At 51.1% G+C, this 27,822-nt stretch overlaps 1 protein-coding gene across 3 annotated transcripts in view; it reads left to right on the top strand.

The window, feature by feature from the left end:
- The first annotated feature begins 16,872 nt into the window (after positions 1-16,872).
- The window catches only part of SSUH2 (ssu-2 homolog), a 28,685-nt gene continuing 17,735 nt past the window's right edge, over positions 16,873-27,822 (top strand). Inside the window, exons 1-3 of one of the 3 annotated variants that reach the window (XM_072720350.1) lie at positions 16,873-17,189; positions 26,363-26,461; positions 26,854-26,935. In XM_072720350.1, the coding sequence (XP_072576451.1) occupies positions 26,925-26,935 (11 nt within the window). In that variant the 5' untranslated portion in view covers positions 16,873-17,189; positions 26,363-26,461; positions 26,854-26,924. Of the gene's footprint in view, positions 17,190-26,307; positions 26,462-26,853; positions 26,936-27,822 lie in introns of those variants that run through there. The other 2 variants (XM_072720351.1, XM_072720352.1) reach the window with 2 other exon arrangements.

Consider the following 27,822-nt stretch of genomic DNA (forward strand, 5'->3'; position numbering starts at 1 on the left):
ACTGGGAGGGAGCCCCCAGGAGGGACCAGGTCAGGGCTCTGACTGGATACTCAGCCCTGATATTTGTTATCAGGAGGGAAGAGTGAGACCAAAGATGTGTGTGTCACATTTGGTGGGTCCCCACTAGGGTCTGTTGTGGGCCGATTCTCCACGGGCCTCCAGTGTTTCTGCATCCTTTACCAGCACAGGCCCTGTCTGTGCTTTATTCTGGACTATCTTCTCTAGGAGGTTTGCACAGTAGACATCCTTGGGAGGCAGAGATAATGACTCCCTCTGGAACAAAGAATTGCCACCCACTCTAAGATATTTGGGTTTAGTAAGCTCATTACTGCTCTCCTGTAATACAACCCGGTGCATGAATGAGGGTAACCTGGTTCTCCTTGTGTTGTCCTGTGGGAATTGGGGCTCAGGGAGCTGGGGCAGAAATGCTGATTGTCTGGCTACCACTATTTCTGTGAGCAGTAATAAAGTCCTTTGTCTCTGATCCAGGAATCTTGTGTCTTTCTGCCAGTAGCCACAAAACTGGCAGCCTAACTCTTAAACTTGCAGATAGGGTACCCTTCACAGTTTTGGAGAGATTCTAGGTTCATAGGACAGAGGAAGCAACGATGTAGGGTTTTCAAGGTGGATCAGCCACAGCCCCTGCCCTCAAAGGGGCGGAGGAAAAAGACACGTGAGAGAATGACACAGGTGCTAAAAGGGGAGTCCTTCCTGAGTCGGTAAGGGCAGGACTCTCTGGGACACAGCCTGTGAGTGTGGCTTGAAGGAGGCCTAGGATTGTGATGGGTTCAGAAGCTGAGCAGGGGCGTTCCAGGCAGAGGGAACAGAATGAGCAAAGACACAGAGGTATGAAGGCCAAGGGACTGCCATTGTTCCAAGTGTGCTGGAGCCAGAGATGCGTGGCTGGCCGGGGTGGATGCTTTGCCCCTCTGGAATCACCTGCAGCCCTCTCTGCCCTGCTGTCTGCTCTGGCTGGGCTGGTCATGGAGGCCCCAGCAGATCAGTGGGTGGAAGGAGAGTGAGGTCGGGGGGTGGCTCCTCTGGGCTCCCTGCCTACTGTTCAGCAAAGTCACTGTTCCTCTTGGGGCCTTTACCCAAGTCTCTGCTTGTCGAGTTTTACAGACTCTCCCTGTCCTCACGCTTTCAGGCCTAGCTCTGTTCCCACTAGCCAGGTGACCACACTGACCTGTGTGGTTCCCCCATGAAAGTCAACACTTCTTGTGTGATCCTGACTTGAGTGAGGATCCTGACTGATAACGGTGGTTGCCAGGAGCCAACATGTCAGGTCGGCCTGTGGAGGGAGTGCCAAAGCCTGTAAGACTGGTCTAGTGTCACCTAATGAACCCCCATTCTTCCTGTGAGCCCACCTTGGGTGTCCCCTTTCCTGGCAAGACTCCCAGGACCTCCAAGCCTCCCGTTCCACAGCACTGACTGCCTTGTTTCATAGGCCTCTTTCCTCGTGTCTCACCCTCTGACTGTGGCTATCGAGCTGACTTCTGTATTTCCTACATTGCACCCAGTAAATATTCTTTGAGTGAACAAATAAATATATGGATGGATGATGCATGGATAGAGGGATAAATAGAATCCCAGGCCATGGACGATTTGGGGACCGGGGAGGGATATGCACAGGAAGAAGCATAGAGATAACCTCTACCCTCCAATGGCTTCTAACCCGAGTGGGAAAACACAACACGGACATGTGATGTTTCTAATCTTAAAAGACCACTTCTGCAGAGCTACCCCAGGCACATGGACAGTGGGTGTGATAGGCAGACAGGAAGGAGCTCACTCTGCTCTGGGCAAGGAGAGCAGGGAAGGCTGCCTGGAGGAGGTGAGGTGGAGCCGGGCACCAAAAAGTGGTGTGTCAGTCTGCTCAGGCTGCTGTAATAAAAACATAGACTGGGTGGCTTAAACAACCAGTAGTTACTTCTTACCGTTCTGGAAGGCGGGGAAGTCCAAGATCAAGGCCCTGGCATATCTGGTGTCTGGTGAGGGCCTTCTCCTGTCCTCTTGGCTATGTCCTCACATGGCAAAGAGCAGAGAGAAGAAGTTGTGGTGTCCCCTGTAAGGGCACTAATCCCATGACCTAATCATCTCCCAAAGGCCCCACCTCCTAATACCATCATGTTGGGAGTTGGGATTTCAAACTGTAAATTTTGGGGGGATACCAAGAAGATAGGAGGGGCCAGACTTCAAGAGGCCTTGAAGGCCATGCTAAGGAGCATGGAATTTATCTCAAAGGCACTGGGAAGCCATTGAAAATGCCCCAGAGGGGTTGCTTACTTAGAACAAAACAGGGAAAACCAAGGAAAGAGTCATGCTTTGTCTTAGTAAGACATCAGAAGTATGTGGAGGAAAGAGCTTCGAATACAGAGTCAGGTAGACCTGGGCTTGAATCCTCACCTCCGTGAGGGCTAGCTGTGTGACCCTGGACAGGTTACTTCACCTCTTTGAGCTCCAGTTTCTTTTTCTAGAACACGGGCCTTGTAATAGGCACCTCCTAGGGCTGCTGTGAACAGACGACCAAATGGAAGCAGCACGCCTATCCTACTGCTTCGTGTGTGGTAAGCCCTCTATTATTATTGCTATTATTAATTAGTATTCCTTCTGCGGCCTTTTGGGTTTTGTTTTGTTTGTGAGAACTCGGCCTTGAGGGTCATGTGCATTGTCTGCAGTGGTTCTGGCAGCTGTGTTTGTAACAGAAGGAGGAATCTTGCAGATATGGAGCTTTTTTTCTCCTTCTTTTTTTGGCCTGAAAGAATGAGATAGTGGAATATTAATACCGCTCTCTGGGGGCTTGACGCTGGGGCCTGGTGGGGGCTTGTTTTCACAGCCTGAAATAGTCTGGCATTTGCCTTTCCAGTGGGCAGGCTGCCAGGCCAAGGAGTGTGTAACCACCCAGCCTAACAAAGCATAACTATTTTTACCTTGGGAGGCCCAAAAATGTAGCCCCACCCGGCCTGGCGGCCTGAGCCAGTTGCCAGTGAGGGACTGGCTCCTGGAGGCGGGGCTGAGGAGCAAACAGCTGGGCGCCCTGGGGACGAGCCTCCCTGGCAGGCAGGCCAGGTGTCCCAGAAAGTCCTGGAGTGCCCCGCCTGCGCCTTCTTCTCTCAGCTGGGAAGTAGAAGCTCAGAATTCTCACTCAGAGTTTCCCAAGTCGTCAGACAAGAAGCCACAGGGTTTAGTTTATCCTTTAATGTAATCTGAATAAAAGCAATACTACTGCTAAGAGTCATGACTTCTGCTTTCCGAGACTGTGCTGGCTATCAGGCCCTGTGCTGACTTCTTCACATGCACCATCTCTTGTCATAGCTCTGGGAGGAATAGCCCCATTTTTCAGATGTGGAACCTGAGGCTCGGGGAGGTTAAGTGACTTGCTCAGAGTTAACCAGCTGGAAAGTGCTTTGGCCTCAGGCTTGCCGGTTGCCCAGTGGATGCGCCTCTCACCTGGCTCATTGCCTATGCTGCGGGGTGGCACAAGAAGGGGAGGAATCGGGGGGTCTGCTTTAGTGCTGGTCTTACCTTTGACCTGGACGGTGAATCTGTGGCTCCTCCATGCCTTTGACTTCCTAGGGGGAGTCATGCCTGTGCTCCTGGACGGGCAGGCCTGTGAGAGCTGGGAGATGGAGAGAGATGTGGAGAGCCCCAACAGCCTGTTAATGCCAGGCCACAACGCCCATAATGAGTGTGTCACCATGCCAGTCCTCCCTTGAGCAAGGCGGAGCCTGGGGTCAGGATCCTGCAGCACCGAATCCTCCGCAAGTCACCTTAGAGAAAGCTTGTGCTCCCTCCTTCCCTCCCTCCCCTTCTCTCCCCATCTCTGTCTTGGTCTCTCCTTCTCCTCTCTCTGTCCCTTCCTTCCTTCTGTTCTCACCTCTTGGTAGGATGTGGCAGAGAGAGCTTGGTCTTTGGAGTCAGCCTTCGTTCCCTCCTCCTCCTCTCCATCCATCCAACTCTCCCCATCCTTCAGTGTCTGGCTCCAGGCCCACCTCCTCCAGGCAGCCTTCTCCGACTTAGTCTGCTGTCCAGAGCAGTGTGGGATGCCTCTCACCTGACCTCCTGTCTCACTCACTCTGTCTGTATGTATAGGGACCCTCCATGGAAGTGGCTTGTCGGTGTTAGAGACATTTCAAGTGTCCATGCTAAGTCTTCCCAACTGGATTGAAAGCTGCTTGAGGGTAGGGGCTGGGTCTTGTGCTTCTTTACATCACTTTGTATCACTGCCCTGGCCTCAGATCTTCAATGACTCCATCCTGTGCACAGGATCTAGTCCCCACTCACCCACCCACCAGCCATTCAGCAAATATGCATCAAGTGCAGTGTTAGGGGCGTGGAGACCCAGTGGACAAGAACCAGGCATCTGACTGCAGAGGGAAGCAGTTACAGCCACCAGAGTGGTAAATCCTTTGAAAGAGGAGGTAGAAAGGTTTGAGGAGTCAGAGAAACCCATATTCGAGTCATGGCGGTGCCACTCCCAGCTTGACCAAGCTATGGGAGCTTGGTCACGTTACTTCCCCCCCATGTGCCTTGGCTTCTCCATCTAGAAAATGGAGATGGTCATAACCCCCTACAAGGTCGTAGTGAGGACGAGCTGAGATGGTGTGTGTCAGGCCCCTGGCCCTTTCCCCTTTTGTCACATTACTCCTGCTTGGGAGGGGGCAGGTCAACTCTGCGGGATGGCCCTTTCTGCGTCCCCGGATACCTGTTGCTGGCCATGGGATGCTGAGAGCCTGGGAGTTGAAATGATCAGGTTTTGTGCCAGTTTGGTCCTGAATATGCTCTGCATCAAACTTCCAATCAATTGACCTTTTCCATTTCCCTTCTGCTTCTGGTCTGTATAATACATCCTGGTGGGGGCAGTTTCTCGAGATCCCCTTTCCCTGGACCAGCCCCCAGCCTCATCCCGTGAATAAGGAAACTGAATCCAGAGAAGGGGAACAGATCCCCCCAGGACACGTGTCAAGTCTGGATCCAAACTTTGGTTTGACAGGTTGCCTTTGCTCTCCTGACGAAGATGATGGCAAGCATTGCATGGGGCCTGGCTGTTTGCATCCCCTGACCCTCCCATTTTCCAAGGGACCCCCGCCCCTCCCCTGGCTTGCACACACCATTACAAAGAGGTCTCCTCCTTTCTCATGTGTCATCAGAATACAAATACTACAGTTTGTCCTGGGCCAGACCTTTTGTTCCCTTTCCTGCAGACTTGTTGATGGGAAAATTAGCTGTTTAGTAGGAGACAAAAAAGAGGGAGGGTGTGTTGCCAGAGATTTGGGTTTCTCAATTCTGAGCCTTTGAGTGGTGTGTTCGGTTGGAGACTTGCACTAACCCTGTGTCTTAAAATCGTATTTCCTTGGCCATTGTTGACGTGGGACAGAGTTATTGAAAACAAAAACAAAACCTTGCTTTCATAGCAGCACAGGCTTCTATTTAGTTAAGATAATATTCTTTTGAAATTCAGTTTCCCCTGCTCCACTGTGGGGCAAGGGGCAGGAAAAATGTGGAGAAATCTGAAACATTTCCTGGTATCCAGAACTTGAAAAAGAAGAGAGCGGGGCTTTCAAAATCGCCCTAGTGTCTCTCTGCCTCCCCTGCCACTGCCAGCCAGTGCTCCAGGTCTTGGGCTTCAGAAGCCATCAAGTGTCACGATGGACAAACGGCTGTGTGGTGCCGGGGCCCTATTATTAGGCCGCCTGATTTGTTTCGAACAAAGAAAGGGCCGTGTTTTCTCTCTCCACATCAGCTGGAGGTGGCAGTCAGAAAGCTGGCCTGAGGCCTGTTTGGGATTCCAAGGAGTCTGTGTGCACAACTAATTCCAAATGACTATTTTCGATGTATTTAGAGGGAGTGCGGCCTAAGGAGGCAGGCCTGGCAAGTCAGGGAAGCGTGGCGCTGGCGCTGCCTCTGCTCCCCACTCACTGTGACCTTGAGGAGGACTCTCAGCGTGCCCTGGTGGAGAGCAGTCTCCTTAGTGTGACCTTTGGAAGCCCATTCACTCACTGTGACCTCAGAAAGACCATTCACTGTGACCTTCAGACCATTCACTGTAACTTGGAGAGACCATTCTGTGCGTGCGACCTTGGAGAGACGATTCCTTTGTGTCACCCACTCCGAACATGGGGAGGTCATGCATACACTGAAACGTGGAGGTGCTCACATCTCCCCCAGAGCCTCAGCATCCGTCTGTAAAATGAGGCAGTTGCAGCAGTTCTCTTTCTCCACATCTCCCCCGTGGAGTCATGCACACAACATGCAGGCGTATGTACAAGGAATTTCTTTTTTAAAATCACAATGCTTCTGGTAATTGCAAAACATAGGAAATAATTTGGAAGTCTATCAGGAGGAGCGTGATTGAAACGTCACAGCACATTCCTACTGAGGGATACTGTGACATATGGGAAGTGGATGGGACTGGGACATGAGGGATAATTCTCAAAAGTGTAATGTTGAATGAAAGAAGCCAGCTAAAAAAGGGACCTGCTACACACTACGCTGTGTCCCCTCAAATCCATTCCCTGAAGTCCTAACCCACTGATGTGATGGTGTTTGGAGGTGGTGCCTTGAGGAGGTGATTGTGCCAGATGGAGGATTGAAGGTGGGGCCCCGTGATGGGATTAGTGCCCTTATAAGACCAGAGAGCTCCCTCGAGCTCAGTCCCTGCTAAAGTCCCACATGTGTACACTAAAAGCAAAATTTGCTACAGAATTCACCAAAATTAACAGAGTAAAAGATGTATGCTGACCCAGAAAGGTATCCATATGTCTGTTGTTTAATAAAAGATGCTGAGTAATGCTTATAGTATAATCCCATTTGTGGTTTTAAAAATGCTAAGTGTATGGACACGAATATGCAGATCTCTATATAAATTTATGTATGGACATTTTAGGTGGGGAGTCATTAGTTTTTCACTTTTAATGTTTTGTGGGTTTGATTTTTTTCCACAGCATTAAGATATTTCTTTTTTTAAATGTAAAAAAGGACAATGGGGAGAAATAAAAGGGGAAAGGAAATGAAGGGTTTGGAGCAGATGATATCTGAAGCCCCCTCTTCCCACTCTGGAGTCTGTGATGAACACTGAGCACCTATATATCCAGCAATATGGATGGTCAGGTTTGAATTGTATGGCCCTGCATCTCTGTTTTTTAAATATAGATCCACAAAGGCCTTCAGCTTTGTCCATTCCTGTGGCTGTTGCTTTGAGGTTTTGTTGTGGATTCTTTCTCCAAGTCAAGTTTGACATCTGGAAGCAAGGTATAATGGATGTGCCTCAGGATGGCTGTTCAGGGAGCAGTTCCCAGCTGTCCCACTCCCTTCCTCCTCAGGGAGATGCCAGTCACATGCTTATATCCATACATAATGGCCCTGTGAAGAGTAGTGTGGAGACATGAGGGAGAGAACAGTTGGTTCTGCCCAGGGAAATCAGGGAGGACTTCCCTTAGGAGGGGGCATCTGAAGTGATCCTTGGAGGATGAGTAGGAGTTTGACAGGCAGAAAATAGAGGAGGAGAAGGTTCTAAACAGAAGGAACCGCACACACAAAGGTTTGCAGTCCTGACGGCTTGAATGTTGGGGTTGCGTAGGAGTGAAGGGTGACTGAGAACTCACAACATGGGTGGACCAGGGGAAAGTATGAGGGTCAAGGCTGGAAGAACTGTTTGGAGCCAGACTGAAGACTGGGCTTCATTGTGAGGATAATAGGGAGCCCTGGATGCTTGGAAGCAGGAGATTTATGCACATCGAAGGAGAGAGCTTTTGATCCTCCTGTCCTTTTCTCTCTCTCACTCTCCCTTCCAGAGAGGGAGCCTCTGACTGGTAGGAATGAGAGACGGTCTTGGCAGACATTGTGAATTGTCAGGATTATGTTGTGAGAGGCAGCTGACACCCAGGTGTGCCGGCCTTGTGGGGGTTTTAAGTGGAGGAATGGAGAGCCCATGAAGCTGTGCACGGTCTGGGTCTGGAGCTTGCCTGTGCGGCTCTGGGGGTGAGCGTGAGCAGGTGAAGCAGAGGCAGGACAGGGGAGCAGAGAGAGGGGGCCCAGGTGGGCTCTGTGGGGCAAAGACTCACCAGGAGAAGCGAGGATGTCCCTCGTAGCATCCCGTGGACCCTGAGTGGGCTCCCGCTCGGCTGGTCACTGATCCCTCCCTGTGGCCTGGTGGTTGCTGTCTTTCCATAGCACAAGTGCAAGGCCTAGACCTGTTTGGGAGGGGGCGGGGGCGATGGGTGGCAGGGGTGCTCTGGTAGGTGACAAGAGGGGGGCGCCACGTGGAGGCTGGGGGGCCAGAGCCAAGCAGCCGCCACGGAGATGAGGGAGGACAGATGGCAGGAGACATTGAGGCAGGAGTTGAGGATAACTAGAGGGTTCCAGATTGAGGCTGGAGGGGGATGTGCCTTGGGGGAAAGCAGAGGCCAAGGAAGGGGGGAGGCCTGGCCTGGAAGAAGGAAACTAATTGGAGTCACGGCAACACATTCATCCTTGCTCAAGGCTGTGTCTCTGGTTGACATCAAATGGGAGGCCCAACATTAGGGCGTAGAGGAGAATTGTTTCTGCTACTTTTGCCTTCCCCGGGAGGCACCTTGATGGGGCAATGTCCGGTATTTCTTGTGGCTCCAGTACCCATCAAGGTCTCTGAGGGGGAGTCACAGCTTGGTAATGATGACGAATGTAAAAAGGCCCAATTCCTATTCCCCACCAGCTCCCACATCCCTGCGCGGCCTTCAGAAGTCATTGCACATCTGGGGATCTCAGGGCCAAGTGGGGAGCGCATCTGTCATAGGAGAAATCCTACACTGGGGCTTGCTACTCACTGCCATATGGCTGTGGGCAAGTCCCTTCCCTTAGCTTGGCCTCAGTTTCCCCATGTGTACGGTGTAGAGGCAGGACACGGGGATTTCTGAGGTGCTGGCATGTGTTCACCACCAGCGATGATGACCTTCTTCTGGCTGCATGGCCTTCCTTGCTGGGTGGTGGAGGGAAGCACAGGCTGGCGAGAGAGCCCCTCCCCACCCCCCACACCCACCCCATGTCCCAGGGCTAGGGCTTAGGCCTGGGAAGGCTGGCGGTGCCTCGCAAAACAAACTGAATTTATGTTTGAGACTTTAAGTGACCAAATAGACTGGCCTTTTCGAATTCCAAATTGGGTTTGGAGACAAATGGATTGGATTAGCAGGAAGAGAGGGAGAAATGGAGGGATAGCTCCACGTGCATGGACTTGCTGGCGGGCAGCCTCGCTCTTTACGAGATTAGCATCTCGGACTTTTGCTGGAACCAGACCACTCTGTCCTCCTTGCCTGCCAGGAGCCAGGTTTTAGCCCAGAGAGACAGCAGCCAGACCACAGAAACTGGTGCTCGTTGGTCGAATCTGAAGCACGAGGGGGTGGGCCTCACCTTGGACCTGCTCAAGAGCTCTGTGAGATGTGCCTTCCAGAGTCGTGCCCGTGGGTTGGATCTTGAGCTGTCACCAGTTTTCTGACCCTGTGGGGACAGAGCTCTCCTTGTTTCCCCACTTCTGGGGGAAGCACCCTTAGTTCAGTATGTGAGTCCCAGGGTCACTATGAATCCCCCCTGCTGTCCCTGTAATGAGACAGAGAGAGACTGGGTGCCTCAGGTCTTGGAATTGTGAAAGTCAGAAACAGAAACAAACTGATATTTAAAAATTACTAATGGTCTCTCTCTCTGTCTCCATCTTCCTCGGTCTTTTCCTATCTCTTTCTTTTTACAGATGGAACAAATTCATCTTTGGAGAAATCTGCTCAGAAGTCCAGAGACAGGAGGATAAAGTCCCTGCATGAGAATGTAGATTGTGAATTGTCCTAATCATGTATTTATGGGGTACTTGTTATTTGCCATGTTCCATTCAGGGGGATAAGCAGGCAACAGGGAGCAAAATAGACAAAAATCTGTCCTCACAGAGCCTACATCCTGATTTTTAGGGTCATTAGGGAGATGTTAAACAAAGTAAATAATAAGACGATTGATGTGGGGTGGTAATAGTGCTATGAAGAAAAACCAGGAACTGGCAATAGGGAGCTGGAGATTTACTGGCAGTGACTGTGTGTGTGTGTGTGTGTGTGTGTGTGTGTCAGTGGGTGTTCACTTTTAAAGAGAGGGCCAAGGATGGCCTCATTGGAAAGGAGACATTTGAGCAAAGGCCGGAAGAGGCAAGGGAGTGAATTGTATGGAGAGCTGGAAGGGAATTCCAGGCAGAGGGAACAGCCAGTGCAAAGGCCCTGAGGTGAGAGTGTGCTTACTATGGCTCCAGCAACAAGGATGCTGGTGAGGCTGGAGTAGGGGTGATGGGGGAGCAGGACAGTGACAGTGACAGTGGGGGGAGATGCAGGTTGCCTCTCGCAGGCCGTGGCAAGGGCTTGGCTTTCAGTACCAGTGAGATGGCATCCAGGGAGGGTGTTGAGGGAGGAGAGTCATTATGTGACTGGCCGTTACAAAAGCATAAGTCTGAGGGCTCTGTGGACACGGGTTCTGGGGGCAGGGAACTGAGGGGAGAAGCAGGAAGACCAGGGAGGAGGCCCCTGCAGTGACCCAGGTGAGAGGAGAGGGAGCTCACACGTGAGTGGGAGCAAGCAGTGGGAATGTGATGTGGCCTAGACAGCGGATGTGAAGGGTTGTGGGTGAGGGGGTGAGGAACAGAGAGGAGTCAAGGGGGTGGACATCAGGAGTTCAGTGTTGGACATGTGGGCTTTGAGATGTCTGTGACACATCCGGTTGGATCCAGAGGGCAGAGGGTCTAGAGTTTGTGAAGCTGCATGAGGTCACCACCCAGGAACTGCTGTAATGTGATGAGATAAGGCATTGCTGCCATCTTCATGGCTGTGAGGCCCTGGCAGGGTGATGTGGTGAGAGATCCTGTCTGGGCTGCTTTGGGGGAAGATTTGCATGTGGGAAGTCAGCTGGGGTGCTCTTGGGATCGAGTTGTGTGAGGAAACATCGAGCTGTAGGGCAGTCACAACAGAGGCCTCACCCGATGCCAGGAGTAGCTCGGGAGCCAGGTGGCCCTTCAGGGGTGACCTGGAGAAAGGCCTCGGCCTTGATGCTACTTGAGTTGGGGAGTGCATGCCTGGGTGCCCAGGGGGCCCTGGGGGTACAGCCTGGCACCTGCCCCTTGAAGTGCCCCACTGCAGGGAGGTGACCAGGCCCTTATAAGACAGTAGCAGGCCAGGGTCTGTTCAGAAAGTTGGTGAGTTTGGGGTTCCCTTGGAGAGTCAAGACCAGTGGAACCTGGCAGCTGTGATGTGCCCACGGTCCAGGTTATGTTTCTTTTGTGTTCCCTTATTTCCTCAGCTGAGTTTTGTGACATGAGTCGGCCTGGTTCTAGAGACTCAAAGTTGGGGCCTCACTAACATCTGGGAACCAGGGGCAGGGTAGGGGGATGGGGAGGAGGAGCAGAAGCCTGGAGGAGGTGAAGGAGAGAAGGGGAGAGCAGCAGACCAGGATGGCCAGTGACAACGCAGGCTGGCGCATATTAGTGCAATGGAGAGCAGTGCTCAGGAACTTCCAGAAAGACCTGGGAGGGATGCTTGTTGAAGTGTGGCTTTCCTGTTGTCAAGGAAACAGAGGTTCAGACTATTATCACTCAGCCAGAAAAGGGAAGGGTGGAAGGGTGACCTTCTGGAAGGCCAAGGAATTACAGTCATTAATTTCCTAACTCCTCCATTGTTTTCCTGGCCAGCCAGGAAAAACATTGGGGAGCCAGACTTACAGGGACCAAGCTGTTTTCTCGTTGGGTCAGTGAAAACCACGTCACTCTGTTTCCCCTCAGCTTCTTTCAGTGACATAGAACAATGCACAGAAGTGTGTGTAGTTTCTGCATCAGGGCCTTTGTGCGGACAAATCTTGCTCGAATCCTGGCTTTGCCACACGTGAGCTGTGTGACCTTGGTGGAGGCACCTCACCCTCTCTGAGTCCTTGCTTTTTTATCCACAAGGGATTAAAGTAGATATGCACTGTTGGAAAGGTTGAGGCGGGAAAGCACCCACGAGGGCATCTCCCCTCATCGTTGGTGTTGGGAGGCATCAGAAGGACTCAGTCTTGCTCTTTGGTCTGTGCGGCTAGGAGCCCAGGCCTCCGACCTGAAAGGCTGTGCCCATTTCCCTGGCTCTCGGGGGCGGGGTGCTTGGTGCAGTGTTCCAGGAACCTCCCACTTGGGCAAGTTTCTTATTTGTGTCAGGACCATTCTCTTCCACTCCATCCTTGATTCCTGCCATGGGCACCACCGGGCTCCATCCACCCAGCCTGCAGATAAGCTGGTAACAATGTTATCGCAGCTGCCAGGCCCTTCAGGGCAGAAGTCCTTTGTTGGGCAGTCTTGGCTCCTTGGGGGGGCGGGGCGGGGAGGGTGATTCTGGGTGGATCCAGGTTTAGATGGAGAGCTGAGAGGGCCTGGGGCAGGGCCTGGCTCCTAGTAGATGCTCAGCGAGTGCTCACTGGATACATAAGTGACTGGGAGCTCGAGGACATAGAGGGCGAGAGCCTCACCTGGAAAGAAGAGCAAGACTGCACTGGAGCCAGTGCTCACGTATCCCTGTGTGGCGCTGGGACAAGGCAGTCCCCGGAGTTAGGAGGCTCCAGACTGGCTTCTCACTGTGTCATCCTGGGCAACTCACTTTATCTCTTTGAATCTTTTAAAAACATCTGTCACGGGACACCTGGGTGGCTCAGTGGTTGAGCGTCTGCCTTCAGCTCAGGGAGTGATCCCGGGATCTAGGATCGAGTCCCACATCGGGCTCCCTGTGAGGAGCCTGCTTCTCCCTCTGCCTGTGTCTCTGCCTCTCTCTCTCTCTCTCTCTCTCTCCCTGTGTATCTCTCATGAATAAATAAATAAAATCTTAAAAAAAAATAAAAATATCTGTCACGTGGAAATAGGAATAACAATTTGTAAACTGTAAAGTGCTGTATAAATAGAAAAGTGGAGATGAGATGTGGAGAAGAGGGACCCTTAGGTCCCATTGGTGGGAATGTAACATGGTACAGCTGCTGTGGAAATAGTATAGCGCTTCTTCAAAAAATTAAAAATAGAGCCACCATACGATCCAGCAATCCTATTTCTGGGCATATAACCAAAAAGATCTGAAGGTAGGGTCTTGAGGAGATGTTTGCATACCCATGTTCACAGCAGCATGATTCATAGTGGCAAAAAGGTAGAAGCAACCAGATGTCGGGATGCTTGGGCGGCTCCTAAGTGGCCCCCAGGGAACTGAAGTGTAATAGCAGGGAACTGGCAAGCAGGGGCAAGAATGATCTTGGCTAACCTGATCACTCCTTTCGTCTCCGAAGGGGCAGGTTCTGCTCGCTTTCTGCTAGAGTCCAGACGTGGTAGTTTTGATCAACATATTGTGCGCAGGGAAGGCAAATCTATATCCAGAGTATCTGTTTCAGAAGAACAAAGCGCTACGCCTTCCAAGATGGAAGTGGTTACGTGTAATCAACCTGCCACCAGGTGCTGGCTAACCACCTCGGAGAACAGTGTCATCTGGGCACTCAGTCTTTGGTCTTTGCTGCTGGCAGACGGAGCATTCAGCGGTAGCCAGGCCAGCGCTGGTGGGTGGACGCCCCTGCACACCTCCATCCCTGCCACTCTGACCCGCCGGGCCATGGGCAGCAATGGCTGAGGAAAGAGCCTGACGGGTGCCCACAAGTGGGTCATGCCATCAACCTGGTTATTAAAATCCCCCTCTGCTGAAGTTAGCGTTTGGTGAGCACTAATGTGGAATACAAATCTCTTCACATTCTTTCTTTATCCACTCAGAGAAACCTGTCAGCCTACCTCTACCTCAGACCTCCAAGGCACATTTTCCAGTAGTGTTCCTTCCAAAGTTCCTGACCATTTACCACAGTTACCTAAACCATGTACCACAGCACATGAATTGGTATAGACCCTCACCTGTGGCCATTTCTTCTTGCAGGCAAAATGCACAACCTGGTGCACTGCGTACAACAGGTCTGCCCCTGCGAGGATGGCCCTTCACCAGTCCACCAGGGGTGCTCCAGAAAGGGACTGCCATGCTTCCATGGCCACTTTTGGGGTTCGAACACAGTTTACACTGACTCTGAAGCCATAAACTGTTACATTATACTTCTCCCCACTTTGAGTAATCATCACACTTCTGTTTTAATCTTCTTTAGGAGGCTCAACCAAATGGAAGGGAGCTCTATTCACCAGACAGATGTTCTCTTTGGTAAGTTGAAGATGGTCGCCTACTGGGGACCGGCTCTTAGTATGCCTACTCTTCAGTGAGTGTCCTGAGACTCGATTCTGCTCCTCTTCCCCCATGACAGCCATTTAAATACTCGAAGGCATTTGTTGAACCCTTCCTGTAGGCCTTCCTTTTACCATCATATTCAACTACAATCATGCAATGTGGTTTCTTGACTTTCTTCTAAAGCCTCCACCATCCTGACATGTTTTCTGCAGCCACAATGTACCCTCAACATCCAGAGACAACCACTGAGGTTATATAGACTTTATTTCCAAGAACAAACAAGGTACAGTCAGAAGTAAATGGGTAGAGTCAGCTCTTGGACAGCGATGTTCATTCAGCAAATGTTTCACGAGTACTTGCCATGTGTAGGCCGTGTATGTTGGATCCTATCCATGGACCACTGAGGACTGGTTCAGGAAGAAGAGCTCTAAGGAACCCACCTCCTGACATCAACAGCAGTGATACAGAATGAGTCTAAGAAGCCTGGTTGGTGCCTCTCTTCTCCCACCCAAAGCCCCTTTGGTCCTAGTGGGAGGTGGGGACCAGTATTAGCTTCGTGCTAGCCTGGGTCCTAGAATTGATGATGCTTGCTCCTGCTGACACCATGAATACTAGGTGGCGGTGGGTACATTCCCTGCCTTCAATCACTCAAGCACACCATTATAGACAGCTTTCCTGTCTTGATGCCTAAGCAAGATTAGAAAGGTCTAGCCGTTGGTTTATTCATCTTCATGTATTTTAAGAGATGTCTATTAACCTACTGCTGTGAGATCCATCTAGTATGCAGCAAGGACTATCACCCACTTTGATCTGTACCTCCTGGTTTTGAAGATACCACTCAGGGTTATCTGCATTTGTGCAGGCTCCAGATTTCTGGCTTCTTTAATACTTTGCTCTATTTAACATGCTGTTCCTTCTGTTTGCCGTTTAAAGAATTTTCTCTGGTTGTTTCTTTCAAATGCTGAGTAGGGTTTTAGGCAAGCATATATTCCTGCTTAAAAAGACTTAGGATATGATAGTGGTATATTGTTTTAGTTAAGCCACAAGTAGTTTTTTTCTCTCTCTCTCTTATCTGTCTGTCCATCATCTATCTATTGTATTTAGGCTTAAATACACACACACACACACACACACACACACACACACACACACACATTATGTTCAGAGTGAAATATACACACATCCATGGCAATTCTGTTACCATGGAGACAGTTCTACAAGGGCTTAAAAATTGCTTAATGTATAAGAATATAAAAGACTATACCTAGTAGGGCACACACAATTCCATTAAAAAAAGACTATTTATTCCTCAGGATCTGGGTCTTCCTCACGAACATGAAGTAATGAAACGTACATAACTCTCAAATTTAAGGATTCAGTGCTCCTACGAACCATAAAAACCTATTTGTGGGCATTGAGTCACCCGCCTGTATTTAGGAAGTGTTTGCCAAAGTATTGGTACAGCTTTTTTATTTTTATTATTGCTACTAGCATCCTGTTACGGGTAGGCAGTGAATGATAAAGGTGAATGCAGTGCAGAGAGATGAAAGGCACTTCATGGGGCCCCTTGAGGCCATCTCTCTGTGTGTGCTGTGGCCATTCAAGATAGGCTGCTGAGAGGACAGTCACAGGACTTTCTGGGGTGAATGCAATAGCCAGTCTGCACTGAGAAGTATCATGGGACAACCCCATGGCCGTTTCTGGGCTGGGCAAGCACGGACGTGGGGTACTTGCTTTCCCTATGGAGGAAGGCTGCCCTGGCCAGAGACATGAGAGGTCATTGCCAAGGATGCAGGACAGGTGGCTCCAGCTCACAGCTGTCTGCTTCCACCACCAGGATACCCAGGTCTAGGTGTTCATTGTTTAGACTCATCCGGAAGAAAGGAGTGATCCTCCAAGTGTTGGGTTGAAGGATTTTCAAACTCCAATGCAAAAGGCTCAGGAAGAGACTTTGAAAAAGCCACAGATGCTTCCTAGGGAGCTAGGCTGGTGTGATGAGAGCAGTGGCCATGCGCAGCCTGGGTTGGGAGCTGGCTCTGCCCACCATGTGCTGTATTGCTTTGGAGCATTGCCTCATTGCTTCCCTGGTGAGAAGAGGAGGTTGACTCTCAAGACTTCAGAGACCCTGCCCATATCTACTCTCCCCCTGGGGGAGGTAACCCTTGTGTTACTGCATTTCTCTGTATCCCTTCCCTCTGCCCCCACAACACTTAGAAGCCTGCCTCTGACAGATGAGCAAGTTAGCACAGTGGTCAGGGGCTCTGACTTGAGAGTCAGAATCCCAGCTCAAAAAAATGGGCACCATAAAAGTGCCCATCTCACAGGGTTGTATGAGAACACAGGGGACTAGAAACACCCTGTAGGAGCCTGGCACGTTGAAGTTCCTATTCAAGGAGCTCCAAGGACCCCCGGAGATTGGGTCAGAGCAGCAGCTCTGATGGACACTGTGCCTTCCCGAGATGGTTTCCCTCTGTTGTATTCAAATCGGGGAACAATGGGCCCGGGTTCTGGGAGGGGCCGAGGGTGGTCCCTCAGATCCCGGCAGCCCCAGCCCACTGGGAGGTCAGACGCCTCCTTGGCTGGACGTCTGCACCATGGACAGGGATCTGAGTGACGAGGACAGTAAGTACAGCTGGGGAGATGTGGGGCGCCCACTTCTGGGGCTAGCACTGACCCAACAAAATCTTCCCTCTGACTTCCGTGCTGTCCTGGGTTCTGGGTCTGTGTTGCTGAGAGCATCCTTCCTTCCTTCCTTCCTTCCTTCCTTCCTTCCTTCCTTCCTTCCTCGTGGAAAGCCCATTTGCAGACTGCTGGCTGTTCTTCCAGAGTGTGCCTCTGGGCAGTGGAGGAGGAAGAGGATAACAACCCAGTCGAGAACTTTCCTCCCTGACCATGTCACACCATCCAAGTCTCATATTCTTCAATCTTCCTTTCTCTGGCTGACAGTTCCCCACCCTGCTCCTGCCCCAGCCACAGGTGAGCCTGAATACCACACTTGGGCTCAGTTCTGAGATGAGGTTAATTTTTAAAAAGTGTCCTGGAAGGTCTTTACTCGTGATCTTCCTCCAGCAAAGAGGTGCTTGTTCATTACTGCTCCAGAAACACAGTCCTGGTGACCCCGATGCTGTCATTCCTGGAACAGAAATACAATGGAATCTAAGGACTATTTAAAGAGGTGAAGATGGACATGGCATTTTAGGAAGAAATGTGCTATGTTTTTAAAAAAAGGAAATTTCTGATCTTGCATTTGGAAGGGGCAGTGTGGTAGACTATAAGATTGGGGCTTGGGAAGCTAGGGTTCGGATCCTGGCTCTGCTTTGAATTGGCTATGTGATCTTGGGCAGGTCATTTAAACTCTCTGAGTCTCAGTTTCCCCAGGTATAAAAGGAGATGGGTCAGGAGTTCCTAATTTGAAGACCATGAAGGTGAGGGCAAAATGTTGTATGAATGTACTTTATTTTGGGGGGGGTGGAGGGAAGTGGTCCTCAGCTTTCATTTGAATCCTGGAGAGACCTGTGACACTAGTTCATTTTCACAGTTCCCGAACTTGGGGACTTTGAAGGTCCTTTGCAGATCCAGCACTATTGTCTTTAATGTAGGTAGCTGAAAGCTCTAGGTTTCAGAGCTGAAGCGGGGTATGAAATACACCCATGCAAATCTCAGCAACACATTTAAAATTTTGTTGGAATCCTTTTTCATATTGAAATGGGAGACTGTACAGAGATATTTTATCACGTATTTGAGCTGGACCTAATCTGCTCTCTGACATATTGGAAATTGTGTAGCCATGATCTTATAAGCTTCTACTGATAAGCCAATGTAACTTTTCCTCTTTGAAATACTGCTCCTTAGCAGTCTTGCAGTTTATAATTGGAGTTTCTTAGTAGCAATGGGCTAGGTCAGATCTGGATTCAGATACAAGTTCTGCTTCCTAATTGCTGGGTGACTTTGCTCAAGTCACTTAACCTCTCTGAGCTGCATTTCTCACATTGAAAATATAGATCATATCATCTGGAAGAATTGGTAAAAGACTGATTGGATGTGAAGTGCCTATAACGTCACTTAGAGTTGAGCAGGGATGGAATAAATGATAGCTCTAGAAAATGATCAGACTATGTCTCCCAGATCTTTAAAACTAAACTGCCATTAATGAAAGATACTTTCACCTGCAGTGTTTCTGTTTTGGCATCATGCCTTTTGGTAAGCCAGGTGAGAGTAAGGTTAACTCTTTAGTTCCCTTAAACTTCTAAAAACACTGGTTCTGCCAAAGGGTCACCTAAATGCTGGTTTCCAATATAATCAAACCATAGGGTCTTACTGCGAGGTATGGGCTTGTTCAGGAAAGTTTCTAGAAGCAAGTCTTTCGTTTCTGGTGAAATCTGAAACTAGGTCAATATTTGTTCAGGTTTCAGAAAGGGAGCCTGTGGTGGGACTCACGTAATTGAAATGTCCCTCCTTAGGCGAGAGAGGTCACTGCCCACTTTGTCCCAGGTGAGTTACTTTCCCCAGTCCCAAAAATGCTGTCTCCTCAGTTTTTGAATCTGTAACGTGGGCAGCTTCAGAGGGAGCATATCTTCTTCCAGTGACACACTTTGGGACCAAAAGGAGGCACAGACAGAGACATTCTGGGATGTGGCATCCACGTGGAAGTCACCATGAGGGCCTCTTAGCACGGCCATCGTAAGCCACTGGGCTGCCTCTCACAGCATCCCGGCTAGAGGTGGCACCTCCCGCTATTGGCAGGGACACTTCTAGTGATAGGCTGGTCCCCTCTCCTTAGCTAAGGCTGCCAGGAATTCTTTCCTGCATTCCCTTGATATCTCTTTCCCTGGAACTTCTACTCTTTGGTCTTGGTTCTACACCCTGATCCCCCAAGGCTACTCGGTAGAGGTCTGTTCCCTGTTTAAAGTAAGAAACCTTCCGAGTTTTTTTCTTTTCTAGCATGACCAGGTCCTGTTTTTTTCAATGGTCCCAGATATAATGTGGTTTCAATCACTCTTGTCCTGGAGGGAGATGTCTTAGCCCAGAAATGAAGCAGAAAAATCCCCTCCCTTATTCTAAGAACCATATCCCTTGTATACAACTTATTTTATTATAGACTGACCCCCCTCCCAGAAATGATGTGCAAGAGCCTCTTCAAGTAAGGTGGACCCCCACCCTTCAACCGTAATTTAAGGACAGGGCTGCTGTGATTCTGGACAATATGACCAGGTGGCAACTCCTTACTCCTGGGCACTGATAGCTGGGGAGGGGGAGCAGTGATCGGAAGCCACACCACCATCACCATCAGTGACCCATTGCTGAGGGTCAGCTGTGGGTCCCTTAAGACTTATTCATCAGTGTTCCTCCCATCCCAGCTTTGAATTAGAGACCAGAGATTGGGTGAAGCTCTCAGGGTAACTTGGTAGGAAAGATGCTGGACTTCATGGCAGGGGCTCAGCTTCTAAGAGCCTTGGCGACTGACTGTGGGGCTTTAGTGTATCACGGACCCCCTGGGATGGGGGCACGGCCACCAGAAGCACAGGCCCTCCCTGTCAGTTTGGCCCTGACCTCTTGGGGCAACTCTTAGCAGAAAGATAGAGTGTCCCTTTCTGTTTTCCCAGTAGCTCGTCTCAGGGACTATATTCCCTGAGCCCTGTTGTTGGGAAAGAAGACCAGGGCCCTAAAATATACAGTGATGTCCCCCCCAGATGACACAGTAGGCTAGCTCTTTGGTGCTGTGCTCATGGCTGGGGGCATAAGGATGAATGTGCTGACCTACCTCCTGGGTGTTCAAAGCCTAGTGGGGGAGGCCGACCCCAGATGGACTTTTTACAAATAATTCTTAGAAAGCTGTTTGGCAAAAGCAACAGCAGAGAGTGGAACAGAGTCCTGAGGGGAGGCGGGGGCACAGCGGGGCAGCCTTTGTAGGAGATCCAGTCTGGGCTGAGTCCAGCCGAAGGGGGTGAGCGGGTGTGTCATGGGCAGGAACCCCCAGAACAAGCCCTGGGAGAAATGACTCGGTGCATGTGCCAGGGTGAACGCACACATCAGTGTCCCGAAGGACAAGGCATCACTTAGAAATCCCACCCCCACCCTGTGGCCTTGTCTTGGCGTGATGACACTTCCTACAAAGCAAGAGCTCCACATCCCAACTAACTGAAAAATCTGTTGTAACATTGGCTGGGTCCTCTCTTGGCATGCCGCAGGGGCCTGAAGGACCCCAACGAGAACTTCTCCCCGGCCCTCTCCCCATGCCTCTTGATGCTGGTCTCACGCCCATGGCGGGCGCCATGTTTGCTCTCCCAAATGTGTTCTCACTGGCTCCCACCTCGAAGCTCCCACAGAGGCCTTTCTCTCTCCTCCCCCTTTCTGCTCTGTTCTTTGTCCTCACTCCCTCATGGTCCACAGTGATTGTTTTCTCTTCTCTCACCCTTTCACGTTCCAGGCAGCATGGGCACGTCTCTTCCCTACAGCCGGGGAGGAGACTAGAATCTCTTCTTTCTGTCCCGCAGGTAATAAGGGGCCTGTGGATACAGGGCCTGCTCCGCTGAGGCCAGAGCTTGGACGTTAGCTGTGGGCTGTGGTGAGCCACCACCGTGGTTAAGACGTGGGACGGCCTGGTCAGGCTTTCTGGTCTTGCTACGAAGGCTTTTAAATAATGTAGCCAATTATTTGTTTCTTCTTCCTGGCAAAGCGGGACTTTTTTCTTTCTCTTATCATCACCAGACTCTCCCATTTTTATTACTTTAAATGATGATAGAATACATGTAATGTGAAATTTGCCATCCTAACCACTTTTAATTGTGCTGTTCGGTGACCTTAGGTACCTTCCCATTATTGTACGACTACTACCACCATCCATCTCCAGAATCCTTTCATCTCTAGCCCCATTAAACAGTTCCCCACTGCCCTCTCCTCCTTGCTCCTGGCCAACACCATTCTATTTTATGTCTGTGTGGATTTGGTCACCTGAGTCTCTCCTGCCCCATCTTCAGTGTAATTCTAACCACAGTGCACTTTGGTGCACTGACTGTGTGCAGGAGGGGGGGGGGGTTTCCCTTCTGAAGGGGGCTCTCACCCCTCTTGGAGGAGACAAGGTAGGAAACAAACAAAAGCAAGATGGCAGTGGGGAGCCATGTGAGCCGAAAGGGGCCATGGTTTTAGTGCTTTTAAGATAATTAGGACTGGAATCAGAGGCAGAAGATGTGGACTCCTTTTATCCTCTGAAATAAAGGGAATGGCATTCTAAAAAGAGGAAGTTAAAGCGATTATCCATTAATTACACCTTGCTCCACAAGAAAAAAATTCCTTTCTACACAAAAGAAAAATAGCTGGTGGCTGGTGAGCATTACCCTAGAGACGCTCTGCAAAGCCTTCTCGGCAACCACTCCATGCCCTTCGCGTGGAGCAATAGGGCGTTCAGCTAAGTGGAAAGGTCACCGGCTTAGAGTTCGCATCTGAGTTTTAAGTTCTCTTCCTGGCTCTGCTGTGAATGTGTGAGCCTCGTGCCCCACGTCGCATCTCTCAGTCTCCTCGTTCTTCTGCAAAGCAAGGAAAACGGTGGCTATTGTCAAGTGCAAAAGAGATCAGGCCCGCGCCATCCCCTTGTGAGCCACGGGACACAATGCGTGTCGGAGGGTGGGGTGGCCCAGCTGGCGCTCAGCCCCGACCCCGGGGAAACAGTGAAGCGGCTGGGGGGCCCTTCGGGGCGCCCCACGCTGGGCGTCACACAATGACCCAGGACGTCCACGTTCCTGTTGTGCCCGCTGAGATCGGCCCAGGAAATGACGCATCTGCCTGCAGGTCAGCCTGGAGCCCTTTATTTTTGTACATAACATAATGGTGAGATTAATTTAGTGCTGACGAATTACGGCTGCCCCGAGAGGTCAGGGCGGCTCCTGGTTGATGGATGGAGCCCTGAGCTTCCCACCTCTTATTCTTCCCCTTTTCCTGCTGCTTTGTTTGGTTTCCAGCTGGGCGTCGCAGCCACAGCATGTGTGTCTGTCTCTGGCAGTCGGAGTGGGGATGCCCCAGCGGGCCCCAGACTTGGGGGTGGGCGAGGGCCTTCCCCGGGGAGAGGGCTGTGAAGGTCTTGCCTTTCTCTCTACACTTGACATTTCCCCTCTGGCTTAAAGGAGCACAAGGGAAGGGGAAGAAGACCCTCCCTCCTCCGGTCCAAGGCATTGACTGAGCATTTATTTATCGCATGCCAGCCTCGCGGCTCGGAGCCGAGCGCACGCTGTCCTATCAGAGGGGCACTAGGACCATCTGCCGTGTGTCACAGCAGCAGGGAGGGCTTGTGTGGCGGCTCGGTATCATGCGTCCATGACTCAGATGTGTTGGAGCCCAGGTCCCTAACCACCGTGCCTCAGGACTTCTGACTCGGGACACCCTTGGCTACAGTCCAACCCTGACCTTTATCCTTAATTCTGACACCTGGGCTCATGGGAACTGCAATGACATGCATGGGCCCTGATCCCAGAAAGGTTCAAATTCCAGCCTCCCTCTTTCTGAACCCCTCAAACACACAGGGGACCTATGCACACAGGGGATGTCTAAGGCAGGGAAGGCAAAAGAGGGCTCAAGTCTGCCCCACTGCCTGTTTTTGCAAGGTTGTATTGGAACAAAGCCACGCTCACTGAGTCGTTCATTAGCTCTGGCTGCTTTCGGCCGAGTTGAGTGAGTGAAACAGACCATATGACCCACAAGTCTACAGTATTTACTCCCTTGCTGTTCATAGAAAATGTTTGCTGATTCCCGGCATGGCATCTAAAAGAACTTAAAATGCTAATAAGCCTATTAGGAGCAAACAATATTGAGAAGCCAGGTATGAGCGATAATTCCTAGTGAGTTATCATCTTGGGGACTTCAGTACACGTGGGCAGGCACCAGTGTGAAGCCTTGGGATGCTGTCCCCTTGCATCACACCCATATGTATCCCAGATCTCTCACCTGTGTCTGTGCAGAATCATTTGCTTACAAAGATAAGCTTTCCTGCTAAGGAAGGCGCTCTCTGCTTCTAGAAACATTCTTCTGTAAGTTTCCTGCAGAGAGAAACTGTAGAGATGCATATGCATTTCTTATTGTCAGAGGACTAAGACATTTCTAATTTAGGGGGAGTGGAAGAATGAGATTGTTCATTTGTCTTAATGACACCCTGTCTTCCCCCTCTCCCTCCACTGTTCTTAGCTGTGGGTTTCAGCATTCCAGCATTCCTCACCACCTGAGGTCCCACTTCCAGATAGACTCAGCTGCTCCAGCTTAGAACAAGATCTGCTGCTTCTTCTGGCTTCTGTTTTTATTGAACTTGAAACGACAGGGCATATACTTTTTATTTTTGTAGAGGGGAAGAGCTGTAGGCTTTAAAGAGCTAAAAAAAAAAAAAAAAAAAAAAAAAAAAGAAGAAGAAAAGAAAAAAAAATAAAGAAGGGATCTAAGGGGTGAGGGGGATCAGCTGGTGACCAGAGTGTGTTTAGTGACTTCATGCAGAGAGAATTACTTTCCACCAGCCATATTTATCAGCTTGCCCTTTAAAGTCGACTTCCTGTAATCAGATTGGCCCCTGCAAGGATAGAGATGAGGAGTTCTTGTCTCCCAGCAGGGGGGCTGTAGGGAATAGGTTTGGGGGTGGCTCAGTGTGCTGGAACTGGAACAAGGAGCCCCTAGCCTGCTGTGACTTCACTGCTGTGCATCCTAGGAATACTGGATAACCTCTTTGAGCCTCAGACTCCTCATGTTAAATGGAGTTAGAAGTCCTGCCTCCTGTATCTCCAGGTGGGAGGGTGGGGAGTAGCAGCAGGTATGGGGAGGTGCTTTATGAGTTGTCTGTTTCTGGGAGCCAGTTCTTTTTTTTTAATTAAAGATTTTTATTTATATATTCATGAGAGACACACAAAGAGGCAGAGACACAGGCAGAGGGAGAGGCAGGCTCCATGCAAGGAGCCTGGTGCAGGACTCGATCCCATGGGATCATGACCTGAGCTGAAGTCAGCTGAAGTCAGCTGAAGTCACACTCAACCACTGAGCCACCCAGGTGCCCCCTGGGAGCCAGTTCTTATCTTATGCTTTCCTCCTTGGAGATTCAGGGCTGTGTATCTCTGTCATAGCCTGACAGACCAAGCTGAGGGGTTTTTAAAATTTAAATTTTAAAAATAGAAGTATAATTAACATAGTGTTATATTAGTTGCAGGAGTCTAAGGTGAGGTTTTTAACAGCAGATATACAGTGAATGATTCTTCCATATATCTGAAAGGTACGTGGGAAGAACATGGGTTTTGGAGAACAACGAGCCCTGGTTTGAAGCCAGCTCCGTCACTCACTGGCTGTGTGATCTTGGGTGAGCCACAACCTTTCTGAACCCATTTCCTCATTAGGAGAATGGGACAATATGCGTCAGTTTGGATCATCCAAGAAGTAGACACCCAGATGGCAGTAGATGTGTCAGAGGTCCCTTGGAAACACATGTGGAGGGAAAAGAGGAGAGGGAGCCGGTGTGGGCAGACCACGCTGCAGGTGGACACCCGTGAGAGGAGGGTGGGAAGGAAAGAGCCTCAGACTGTGGTGTAGCTCCAAGAAAGTCTTGCTCAGGTTTGCGGGGAGTCCCAGAGCAAAGACTGCCCATTGCAGGAAGCTGCATAAAAAAAAACCCACTCCACATCCCAGTGCCTTAAAACACCATTTCATTATCATTTATGATTCTGCAGGTCTGGAATTTGGGCAAGACTCAGCTGGGTGATCCTTCTGCTCCCTGTATAACCGATTAGGGTCTGTCTTAGGTTGTTTGCTGCGACAAACCATAGACTGCCTTGCTTAAGCAGCAGACATGTATTTCTCACAATTCTGGAAGCTGGGAATGCCAAGATCAATGTGCCGGTAGACCCAGGGTCTGGTGAGAGCCTGCTTCTGGCTTGCAGACAGCCACCTTCTCACTGTGTGCTCACAGGGCAGTGAACGAAAGAGCCCTACTAGCCTCTTTCCCTGCCCGGGCACTAATCCCACCACAGGGGCTGTGTCCTCACCACCTCATCTAAACCTAATCACCTCCCAAGGGCTCCAGCTTGTAATGCCATCCATCAGGGGTCAGGGCTCCAACGTGTGAATGTGCGGAGGACACCGACATGCGGTCCATAACAGGGTCAATCAGTGGTATTCAGCAGGCAGCTGGCCTGGCGGGCCTGATGGCTTTGCTCGTGTGCCTGGTGGCTTGGCAGGATGGACGGGCGGCTGGAAGTCCAGGCTCTGCTGGGCTTCTGTCCATGGGTCCACACGTAGTCCACGTGGTCTCCTAGGAAGCTAGCCTGATTTCTGACCCGGCAGCTCGGCTCAGCGGGCAGTGCTCCAGGAGGGAAGAAGTAGAAGCTGTGGTCTCTTCGTTGCTTCCACTGTGTTCCCTTGCTTGAAGCAGTCTCAAGCCTGCCAGGGTCAAGGCGAGGGGATACAGATGCATCTCTTGATGAGAGAAGCATCGAAGAAATGTGAGCATCTCTAAATCAGTATCTGTCTCCTGGGGTCCTGAAAGACAATCATGTTTCTAAAGCACCTGCCATTAGAAACGACGACTACCCACCATTTGCTTTGATGTGGATGGAACTGGAGGGTATTATGCTGAGTGAAGAAAGTCAACCGGAGAAGGTCAATCATTATATGGGTTCACTCATATGGGGAATATAAAAAATAGTGAAAGGGATTATAGAGGAAAGGAGGGGAACGGAGTGGGAAAAATCAGAGAGGGAGACAAACCATGAGAGACTCCTAACTCTGGGAAATGAACAAGGGGTACTGGAAGGGGAGGTGGGCGGGGGGGGGGGGGTTGGGGTGACAGGGTGACGGGCACTGAGGGGGTGAGCCCTGGGTGTTATACTATGTGTTGGCAAATCGAACTGCAATAAAAAAAAAACTATACAAAAAGAAATAAATAAAGCACCTGCCATGGTGACCGGCCCAGAATAGGTGCCCAGCAAGCAGGAGCTGCCATTCTGAACGCTTCTCTCAGCGTGATTATTCGTGCTGCCACTAGCACACCCCGCCCCATCCCTGCCTGCCCTGCAAATGCGTGTGCCACGGGGGCCAGAGCGAGACTGGCTTAGTTAACCGGTGAGCACAGCTTCCCTGGCTGTCACGGCGACGCCCCTCCCTCCCAGAGGCTGGGGACTGCCTTCCCTCCGCAGGTGTGGCCGACCTCAGCTTTGAGGCCGAGAGTCCTCTGGCGCCCCCAGCTGAGCTCCTGGACAGACTGCCCAGCTATGACTGGCTTCTTCAAGGAGGTGGTAAGTCCGCGAGCGCCTGGCTCTGCAGCCTCTTCCTGGGGCCTGGGCTGGCTGGGGAGACCTCTCTGGAACGAGCCAGGCCAGGCCGGGACAGCTCGCCTCTCCCCTGGGGGTGGGGAGGGTCCTGGGAAACCTCTTGTTACCATCGGCGGGGGGGGGGAGGAGTGGGACGACTCTGTGTCCACGGACATTCCGTGACCATATGCATGTCCTTTAAGACTGGGATCATGCAGGTGTGAGAACCATTCTTCTCGCATTAGGTGCCTTAGGATGTGGGACTCGCTCCCTTCGTCCCGTCCAGCCGCACATTCAACCAGTCTTTCCTTCTTTCACCGCACAAAAGCCTGTGCCTTTGAGCTAGGCCGTTGAGCCCCGGACTCCTCTCCCCCCAGGTCGGCAGATATTCTTTCCACCTTTGGAGGCTCCCGGGAGACCCCTGGACCAAAGGTGCTGGTCCTCATTCATGGAACTCAGGTGAGCTGCAGCGAGTGCCGTCACAGAGGATCGTATGTGGTGACCCTCACGTCACCGTAGCCCCCCCTCCCCAAAGCCCCTCCTTGGGGATTTTAGGGTCTATGGATCTCAATCCTGACAGTGCATCTGGATGCCACACCTACTGGACCGGATTCTCCAGGGACGGGGGCCAGGAAGGTGGATTTTACCAAGCTCTTCAGGCTGTTTGGCTACCAGGCTGGGGTTGAGAACCACGGTGTCGACCAGGGGCTGTCCTAACCCAACCCACTGCCTGTTTTTGTAAATCGAGCCATGCTCATTTGTTTACTGACTGTCTGTCGCTGCTTTTGTACCACACGAGCCGAAGTGAGTGATTGAGGCCGAGACTGTATGGCCCATGAAGCCTACAATATTTGCTGTCGAGTCCTTTAGAGAAGCTCGCTGACACCCGGGCCCAGGACTCTGGGCGGAGCTCCGGCTTCCCAGCCGGCTTGGTGTGGACAGAAGGTGCAGGCCCGCATTCTGGGTCTGGCCTCTTGGCTGGCTGGCTGTGTCCTGCCTTCAAGGGGTCTCCTGGCTGCTGCTGCCCCGCTGCTGCCCGCAGCGCCTCCCCTCCTCCTCCCTGGCCGCCCATCTTCCATGCCCAGGGCAGACCCCACTTCCTCCGTGGAGCACTCTTGGCCATTCCGGGCCCACACCTCCCGGGGTGCATGCACGCAGGCCCCTCTGTGCGCAGGCAGGGGTGCTGGAGACATCGCTGTGCCTGAGATGGGCGTTTGGAGTCGGGCTGCTGCGGAGAAAGAAGATGTGAGGGAGGAGGAAGGAGGGGAGGATTCCTGCTTCCTGGAGGTGTTGGCAGGGGGGGACTTCCCTAAGAGGGGACATGGCAGCTGGGCCTGGGCAGAGGG

This window comes from Vulpes vulpes, chromosome 9 (assembly GCF_048418805.1).
Source record: "Vulpes vulpes isolate BD-2025 chromosome 9, VulVul3, whole genome shotgun sequence".
Lineage (NCBI taxonomy): Eukaryota > Metazoa > Chordata > Mammalia > Carnivora > Canidae > Vulpes > Vulpes vulpes.